At 37.6% G+C, this 10,471-nt stretch overlaps 1 protein-coding gene across 1 annotated transcript in view; it reads left to right on the top strand.

Annotated features, from left to right (window-relative positions):
• LOC145408248 (proteasome activator complex subunit 4B-like) overlaps positions 1–10,471 on the top strand; it is a 212,521-nt gene that overhangs the window by 28,308 nt on the left and 173,742 nt on the right. Inside the window, exon 4 of the mRNA XM_080279014.1 lies at positions 8,407–8,460. Within this exon, the coding sequence (XP_080135140.1) occupies positions 8,407–8,460 (54 nt within the window). The remainder of the gene's footprint in view (positions 1–8,406; positions 8,461–10,471) is intronic.

Below are 10,471 nucleotides of genomic sequence, written 5' to 3'. Positions count from 1 at the left end.
TTTCTGGTCATTCAGCCATATTTAGACATCAGCATACACACAGGAAAATCCTAAGTAACGCCAAACACCAAGAAAACGATTTAAAAAAAAAAAAAAAAAACATCCTACCTATGCACCACACCATGTACAGTACCCCTCCTAATTTTGGCAGTTTTCAGGTCAGTCTGTCATATTTAGACATCAAAACACATATAGGAATATCGAAAGTAATACTAAACACCAAGACAACCATGCCAAAAAAAACAATGAAAACCAAACAATGCCCCACCTGTTCACTACTGTATGTTCAGTACCCCTCCTAATTTTGGCACTGTTTTCAGGTCAAACTGACATATTTAGACATTAAAACACGTAGGAATATCCAAAGTATTTGCTAAACACCAAGAAAAACATAAAAAAAAAAAAAAAAATCCTACCTATACGCTACTGTACGTGCACTTGCACCAAAAACTCGGTGCATTATGGGTCCGATGTAATCCCAAATGCTTTGATCATGTGGCAGTGACAACCTGTTAATACCTGTATATATTATAACAGTTACTGCCATTCCCTACTCATTATGGAGGACACAAGAGGTATTTGAAATAGCATTCATCTGTCGTCTGGGATGCCTGCGTGTGGGAGGACAGAACCACAATTTCCAGTTACCTTTGTTCCGTGTGTCATAATATTTAACACGTATCATGCACCGATACTTTTTGGTGCGAGTGTGCAGTACCTATCGTAATTTTGGCACCGTTTTCGGGTCCATCTGCCATATTTAGACATCAGAACACAGGTAAGATTATCCATATTAATGCTAAACAGCAAGGAAACAGTGCATAAGGAACAAACACCCAGAAAAAATCTCAGGATGGTTGGAAAATCAGTTTTCTGACACCAGTGATAGCTGTTCCAGGGCCACAAAGAAATTCCACGGCCAAATATGCCACCGGAAATTGGTTAAATTAATATAAGTGGTTTACCGTCGTCATCAATGGAGTTTACACTCTAAGATAAGCTAATAAAAACACAGAAAACTCATGATTAAAAGTACAGAAATGCAGTGAGAATATTGTTAAGAGTAAAACTTACCTTCATATAATTTCCCACCATCCTGTTGCAAAATTTTGCCAGCACCTTCCAAGAGTTAAGCATATGTCTAGGTGCAGAATTTCATGAGCTTTCTCATGGTCACTTCGGAATTTCGATATGACCAGTAGTAGTCGAATAAATCGCAAACTCACAAGTCATTGCCATCATCATGAAGGAGGGGAGGGACTGAGGGGGTAATCAGGAGGGTATGGAGGAGGGACGGGAGGGGGATAAAAGTGAGGTCGTAGGGAGGATTTACACCCTTCTGTCACGAGGCAGACAGGCGCTTTTACTATACAGTACATTTACTCATGGCATGTGGTCTGTTCGATGCCCAGTGGCCATGCGGAAACACAACTGTCCGTGATGGGGTGACTTTGGACGTTCAGTAGAGAGGCTGATGGCTGCTGTTACCGAACATGTACTTGTGGTTTGTGGTCTGTGTCTCTCAGTGACAGTTAGGAAAGACTTAGCCTGGTGGCCATGCAACTTTGGATATTCAGTGGGGATGCGTACGGACGTTTTGACACTGCTTGTGGGTTACAGTTGTATTACTTGGAGGTTCTTTGAGAGTGAACAGACGAGTGCGTGACTTTGACCATTCAGTACAGGGGCAGATGAATGTTTTAGCTCTGGTTGTGGGTTATGGCCTACTTCCCGCTCACGGCTTGAGCCCAACAGCCATGATACTGAATGTTTCAACATGTTGGCTGGCCAGCCAAAGTTCTGTGGGGCTTTAACCTCCAGATAATAGCAAATTAATTCTGATAATGGTTTAATAGAGCCAAGGTCCAGTGTCCAGATAATGAACACGTCTGGATAAATGAGAGACTATCTCTCTCTCTCTCTCTCTCTATGTATATATATATATATATATATATATATATATATAGTAATCCTTGTACTATCCGGACGCCCACTTTCTGGACTCCCCACTCACCGGACATTGTGGGCCTGGACCTTTTTAACCCAAAAATGCCCCCCCCCCCAAATCCCCCCAAAATCATAATTATTTCCCACCCGTAATTTGAAATTGCCGCGTGGCACCAAACAGGCCAGCTGTGTTTGCACACAGTCCCTTCACCCCTTCCTTCCTCCCCCCTCACCAGTTACCACCCAACTGCCATCACAAGTAGATGTACGTATCAGTGGATGCTGCACGTGCTCGTTTTTGTGAATAAACAGTGAGTAAACTGCAATACCTCACCATTAGACCACATGGGAATTTACGGTGCTGTGCAGTGTTAAGAAATTAGAATTTAGAGTGCAAAGGATTAATGTGGAGTGCAAACTGGTGATTCAAACTGACGTGGTGAGGTTAAGAACAGAATGTTCAGTATTAAACAAAAAACTCACAGTGCAAAGAATTAAGTACAGCATAACACTGGATTACTGTACGTGCTTCAAGAGCATTTTCACCACTGCCAAAGCCTTTAAGAAGGCAGCGACAGACGTGCTGCTAAATATTTTCCATAACCACTTCTAATTTCTCATTCTCTGGTTCCTTTTCATTTATTTCATGCTTTATGTCCATTATATTTGTGAATAGGGCCTTAAATAGGTGCTATGCATGTCCGGTAGGGAGTTATTTAGGTGGCATTCAAAGTTAGGCTGTGTTAGGGTCCTTAAGTACCAGTCCAGCAGGAAGGGGCCCACTTTCCGTATGGGACCACTTTCCGGATGGGACCACTTTCCAGACATGCCTTTGGCTCTATTACATCAGATAATGGAGGGATTACTGTATAGGTTCATCAGGCAGTTTTTGTCATTTTGAAGGGTGAATGGTTTCCTTACTTGCAACTTGACCTGTTGAGTACCCACTTCTCCTTTGCTTTGCACATGTAGGTGGTAGAGTTGTTTATCTTCAGTGGATAACCATTGACCATTTACTTTTGTGATATCAAAAAGTTTATTTAGGGCATCATATTTTCCCCTCTTGACATTTTCATTATAAGATTGTAGCACCTTGTTAAGCTTTGCTTGTATTGCTTGATCTGACACATGTGGAAAGTTCAATTTATTCTCCCATAATTTTGTAACTTCTTTGGAAATTTCAACTATTTGTTCTTTTCTTAATTTGATTTTTGCTCCAAGAAGCTGGTAATGTTCAACAACTTGCATTTTGTTTGGCATTCTGCATTTTTCTTCCAATGAAGATTCTTCTAAAGGCACAATTCCTCTTCTTCTGTGTGACTGTTGAAACCACACCAAATTATTGGTCCAGACATCGTTGTTCTTCTGTATGATAGTACAGTATCGCTCCTTTTGTGTGACATCATGCTTATCTGAAAAACAAAAAAAATTAATATATAACATTAACACACTAAGAAATTATTTTGCTGACTGTTCACCTGCAAACTGCAAAGATAACTGTTAGATGCAGAAGACTGCATCTCGTTTTTTAATATTTAGATTATTCTAGAATGTTCTAAACAATGTTAAACCATACTAGAACATTACAAACTGTTCTAGAAAGTTCTAAGCAATTCTAAAATCATCTGTGCTAGTCCGTAAAGTTATAAAAAATCTATATAAGGATTAAGAAAGTGATAAAACTTGTGTGTGGTAATGTTAAATATATGGTAATCCATTTTTTTATTTGGGGGTGACTTTTTTTTTAAACTGAGAGGAATAAGGGCTTTCTTCTTTGTTTTAAACAGAAGTTCATCAATTTATGATACAAGCTACCTTTTATTTGGAAAAAAAAAAAAAAAGTTATAACCCTGCAGTATATATATACAGTATATATATATATATATATATATATATATATATATATATATATATATATATATATATATATATGTGTGTGTTATGTAAGTACGGTACATATGATTATTATATATATACAGTAAAACCTCGATATAACGGACTTCAGTAGACCGGAATTCGCTTTTATCGGACTCCAGGAGCTACCAGACTAAATTCCTATATATCGGAAAAAGTTCGATAAAGCCAGAAGCAGTCCGGACTGCCTGATCACTTCAGCCGTGTTCACCATGATCAGGTAAATAAAGGACATGTTTATCAGTGTTTAATATAGTATTATTGTATATATTATACCATTTGCTTAATGTAGTGAAGTTATAACACAGTACAGTACCGCAGTGGCAGTCAAAACAGTTTTAAAACTGTTCATGCGATCCGGACTAATGTCTGATATATCGGAAAAAGTCTGGATTAGCAGGGGGAAGTCTGGATGTCGCTTTTATCGGAATTTTGCATTTTTCGGAATGGTTTGAGCCCCAATTAGTCCATTATAGTGAGGTCTTACTGTACATATATATATAATACAGTATATACAGTAAACCCTCGATAAACCAATTGGGGGGGGGGTTATATCCGAAAATTCACTGTATCCGATGGTCGTTATTAACCCCTGAAGACTGCAATTGTTTCAGGCAGGGTACCTCCCACAACCACAATTTGGGGGTGTTTTGGCGACTTTCACCAAGGGCAAATTGATCAAGTTCTGGCAGGAAGAATTTACACACCTGACAACGCAGTCCATACCCCTGTAGGCCTAATGGTTACCTCACAATTGCGTGTCAAAATTTAAAAAAAGTTTATGTTAGGTACCCCTCAAAAACAATCGAAAACATGAAAATTTTGATAACTACATATTTTTTTTATTGAAACAGGTTATTTCAAATTGTTTTGTCACACTAACCATGAAAACAGGTGTATGTAGGTGTGGGGGTTTACTGTCCTAGGCTATGGTGATATAAAGTAGGCTGTGGAGAGTAGGCCTATAGGTACGGGGGTTGGAAATAACCAGCTTTTCGCATGAAAAGAAAGCACTTCAGTGTGTTCTGTAACATCTACCATGAAAACAGGTGTGTATGTAGGTGTGGGGAGATAACTAGTGTGGGGAGTAGGCCTACAAGGCCTTTGTGGTACTTGGGGAGAAAAATTTCGGCAACAACCAAATTCTCTTGTGGAAACCCTCAGTTTCAATGAGATTTGTCATACCAGCCATAAAAACTGGTGTGTATGTAGGTGTGGGAAGATAAAACAGGTATGGGGAGTAGCCCTACAAGTTCTCATAATCATTCCAAAACTAACACAGACACTTATAAATGTTTATAACCATCATGGACATCAAAATAAAGTTGAATAATGCTATAGATGCATACATAAGAAAGGAAAAAAGAAGCAATAATTTGTTTCCGATTTCTCTTTTTACTATCCTAACTTATCGTTACATTTTTATCACACTTACCATTACAATTATCACATTATCATTACACTTCATCACACTTATCATTACAGTTTTGGCAGCAACCAAATTCTCTTGTGGAAACTCTCCATTTCATTGGAATTTATCACACCAGCCATGACAACAGGTATGTTTGAAGGTGTGGGGAGATGAAACAGGTGCGGGGAGTAGCCCTACAAGGCCTCATAGTCTTTCGAAAATTAACACAGACACATATATATAAAATACAAAGGAATTCATAAAAATAAGTAATCAGTAATCAGTCATGAAATATACATGCACGTAAGTGTGTCCGTTGTGAAGAAAGTGAAAAAAAAATATATATATGCTAACGAACATTGTTGCGCGTAGCGTTGTGTGTTTGTAACGCAATGTTGAGGACAAAAGAGACGTATACAAAATTTGGAACGAAAGTAATAACTATAAGCAGCCTCAAACTATTGAGTTGAAAAGAATTAGTGCAAAAACTATGCAATGCACTGAATCATGAGTTATTTGTTATGTGCAGTGACTTCCTAACTAACTAACTAACTACTAACAGGCAGATAAGTTGACCACAAAGGGCTGGCAGTTCTGTTTACCCAGAGTAAATGTTTGCTCTGAGACGGAGACTAATCAGAGGTACTAATCTGGGCAGGTAGGAAGAATAAAAAAGAAAAATAAGATGCGTCGTATGTACAGTAACTCCTCTTTTTTTGCTGCCTGGATGTTACACCCAAACCGCGTGAAATGTGAAACGTTGAAATGTGAAGTTAAGAATCAAAGGGAAAAATAGAGGAGTGTTTCGGTGGGACATGTACCTACCCTATCATAAAGTACTATAACACCAAACAGGCCCTACCCAAAATGAAATTTAGAATGTTTACTAGTGCTAAAACAGCATAACACAATAAACATGAACCTGAAAAGAGTTTCTAGGCAAATAATTTTGAATACCGCCATGAAGAGAGTAGAAAATATGCCTGAATACTTGTTGCCTAATACTTAGAGTCTTCTGAAAACAATGGGATTTTCACTGTTACTTTAGAAAGCATACAGGTTCTCATTTTAAGTAGCCAAACTTTTTTTTCATTCAGTTTTGCAGTTAAGTCTACAGTGAAGTACAGAAAGCTTGCCCATTAAAGTTTCAGTTACTTGTAAAGCTGAAGTAGCCAAACTTTTTTTTCATTCAGTTTTGCAGTTAAGTCTACAGTGAAGTACAGAAAGCTTGCCCATTAAAGTTTCAGTTACTTGTAAAGCTGACATACCAGCTTCCCCAAAGGCCACAGCACCAGTTGTATGGAAGAAACTGTGATATTCTGAAATGCATCCCTGATGTTCAGTGAGGATTTTCTACACTACAGAAGAGTCATATCATCAGCACTCTACAGTGCAGGCATTTAAATCCAAACATCCAGTTTCCAAAAACCTTCTCTTCCCAGAATAATTTTTCATGTGATAACGGGTTGTTGATATTACCTGATCCTAGACAGTCATTACATACTGCACTGTATTTCAAGACAAAGTTTTAGCTGTGGGCATTGTAAGGGCAGATAATGAATGACTAATACAAGGTACCAGAACTTCTCTGTATTTCCAGTTCTTGGTGCTGTAATGTATTTATTACATGATTTTTCCTCATAGCGTTCATTATGATCATACTTCTTAAAATACATGTACTCCCTTTTCCACAAAGCATTTGGACCAGTACTATTCGTATTTGAGAGTTTCTAGTGTACTGTATGTACGGTAATGATGCAGTAGCATTTAAATGAGGCCCTATTACTGGAACTCTTGCAGCCTTACAACATGTGTACATTTCAGTTTTTGGGTATAGTTTTATTTGATGTTGTTGGTTGCATTCATCAGTATTGGTTAAGAGGGTTGACCACTTCACTCCAATGATGTATTTTATGTACTCTTGCTACCTTCAGATGATTGTATCCAACTTAGGAGTGAATTCATACTGGAGAGGCTAGATACAACTTTTATTACTTGTATGAGATCTCTCTTCATAGTTGATTACAACAGACCCTCGTTTAAGGATGAGGATTCGTTTGACCAAAACATCACATGATGATTAATTGTATTTTGAGGCAGTTATAACATAGGAACATGGTTCATTGAGGATACATTTTTGGCCAAGGGTCACCCACCCAACAAAGTCTAAAAATAAGTTTCCAGCTCACCTGAACAGGATGTTATTTCATTTAACTGCACTTTACTTGCTGTTTACCACCAAAAATAAGTCTAAAAATAAATTTCCAACTCAGTAAAACTGGTCGTTATTTCACTTCACAGCGCTTCATATGCTGCTTCAACTCCAACACCACATTACTGTTCCATCGGTGACACTAACACACCTGATAGTGACTCAGTTCAAAGACCAGCTTGGAACAAACAAATGACTGTAGACTTGCTGACACTGAAGCCTTCAGCCATCTGTTTTTTCCAAGATGGCCTTTGAACTTGGTCATTGTTGTGTGTGTTAGTACTAATGATGAAACAGTAGTGACAATAGTGTACAGTGTAGGAGTTCGAGAAGAAAGGGAAGTGCAGTGAAGTGAAATAACTATTGAACCAGTTTAGGTGAGCTGGAAACAAGACTTACTTTTGGCAGTAGGTTAAGCAGTGAGTCAAGTGTGATGAAGTGAAATAATCACCAGTTTACGTGAGTTGGAAACTTGGTTTTAGACTTTGTTGGGTAGGTGACTCATGTCCATTAAACCCACGTTGCAGCTGATGATGATATATGATAAATCGTTGTGATGAGTTTTATCAGGCACATCATCATAAAACAAGGGTATAATTGTGTGGAAATAGCAAGAATGAACTATGAAAATACATCGCTGTTTTGAAAGGGTTTGCCCCTTCAATCTGGCAGTCTCTTTTATTTTATTCTTGCTGCAGTTAGATGATTATTGCATTTGGGAGATGCCCCTAGTAATGAAGGGGTTAGTGAAGACTAATGAACTGCCACACTTAAAAGTGTCTCCTAAGCAGAATAAAGTCATCTAGAGATTGCAAGAATAAGCTAAAGGAATATTATGTCAGATAGAGGGTGATTAAGACAAATGTTTACCAAAAATTTTCAAGGTATGGCTGCCCGATCCCACTGTCATGACTTATTTCAGGCGGACCAGGAGGGGTACCAGTCGCTTCTTTAGCCGTAGGAAGGGAGAAACATCGTAAGTTGAGTACCGTTCTTAGTTCTCTAACAATTTTAACACTTCATGAGGATGATGCATCTTTGTACACAGGTTTATTCTTGCTGCCTCCAAATGATTTTGTAGAATTTGGAGAAACTGTGGTGCTGATGGGGTTAGGAATGGCCTCCATAAACCCTTCCACGACCACATTTCTCTCCCGAAGTGAAATAAAATTATTTGAAGATAGCAATAATAAATTATTAAATATATACATCATCGGCCTGAAGAGGCTAACACTTTCAGAGTCCTATGATTCACTTTCAGCAGATTTTAGTGTTGGCTGGAATGGAATACTGTACTGTAGTTGTCCTGCCCGGGAGAAGGTTACCCCTTCAATCTGGCAGTGTTTTGTGTTTTTATTCATATTATCTCCAGACACTTTTATTCAGTGTAGGAAAGACTTTTCAGACTGGGGAGTTAGATGTATCTTTCATCAACCCCTTCAGTACGAGAGGCCTTAAATTGAATAAAATTGTTGTAAGGAAGAAAGAGTAAACTATAAAGAAGTAATTATATTCATGGGGTTAATGCAGTCACCATTAACCCTTTAATGTTTCTGACAGCTTTAGTATTCTATTACATCTGATGCGAAATGATTATACTAAGTCATAGGAGCTTGAAAGAGTTAAAATCTTCAGCATTTTTTTTGCTGCTTGGAGTTCATGCTTTCCATGCCTCTTTGTGTTGTACCTCTAGTTTCTCCCTCCTGTCAATTCTGCTGCACTGGTATTATATCAATGATTTTTATTTTTTTTTTAATGTGAGTTCCTGGGTTGTGGCCTATTATATATTTTCTTTTCCATGCTTTGAACTTGAAATTATTGATATGTATATTTACTGTGAACTTTCCTCACTTTTCTGTCAGGATTTTTTCCATATTTCTTAAGTTTATGCCCGACTTATTTTTATGGCAAAACTGGTTTTATCAAATTTTTTGTGAACTTCTTTGCCAAATTTATGTTCTTACATGGGTGTGGAATTTCAGTCGTTCATTTTCCCTTGGGTTTTAGCATTTTGGTTGCAGTCATGGGGTAATAATAATAGTATTGTACTATTACCATTGTAGTAGTAATAGTAGTTGTAGTAGTGGTAGTAGTAGTGGCCCTAGTTGCCCTTTGGAATTCCTCCATCCTCCTCTAGGGGGATAGGGAGGGAAGTGAAGGATGTTTGTATTATGGGGCAGTGTTCCACTGTAAGAAGACATCCCTTTCCAGCTCTGGAGTGAAGTATTAAGTAGTAAGTGCATGGTGATCAAGTGGGTTAAGGTCCTCCAAGTGGATGTGGCCCATTGGGGTTGAAATCCAAGGAGTAGTCAGGGTTTAATATGCAAGTGTTCTTTGAGATGGAGTATAATGCTTTGCTGAACATTTCCCTCAGTTCAGTTAAGTAATCTGGCATTAACCAGAATGTAATAATGTAATATTTAGTTCAGTTCAGTTCAGTTCACTTTATTTCATAATGTTAATAAATTATATAAAGAAGTACATATGGTATCCTGAGTGTTAATAGGTATTTATTTCAGTGAGGCTGCTGTATTAGAACTTCAGAGAATGTAGATGTTAATTGACTGAAAATTGTAACTGGAAAATTTCTTGGGGACCCCAGAGTTAATGAAGTTCTAGTTAAGTAGAAAAAGGAACAGAATATTTTGTTACTCTACCTTTTTACTGCTATCTCTATCTATCAATTGCCAGGCACCACAATCCTGTAAGGCAGGGGTGGGGAACCTTTCTCCTATTAAGGGCCATTAGGATATTTTTAACATCACTTGTGGGCCATACAAAATAATCAACCTAAAATCAACCGTAGCCCAGTACATAATATACATATATATATATATACAGTATATATATACATATATATATATATATATATATATATATATATATATATATATATATATATATATATATATATATATATATATATATATATATATGTAATCCCTTTATTATCCGCATGCCCACTAACTGGACACCCCACTACCCAG

The sequence above is a fragment of the Coenobita brevimanus genome, chromosome 76 (genome assembly GCF_032717465.1).
Source record: "Coenobita brevimanus isolate Jiangsu-jjx chromosome 76, ASM3271746v2, whole genome shotgun sequence".
Lineage (NCBI taxonomy): Eukaryota > Metazoa > Arthropoda > Malacostraca > Decapoda > Coenobitidae > Coenobita > Coenobita brevimanus.
This window is presented reverse-complemented; position numbering and strand designations above follow the sequence as displayed.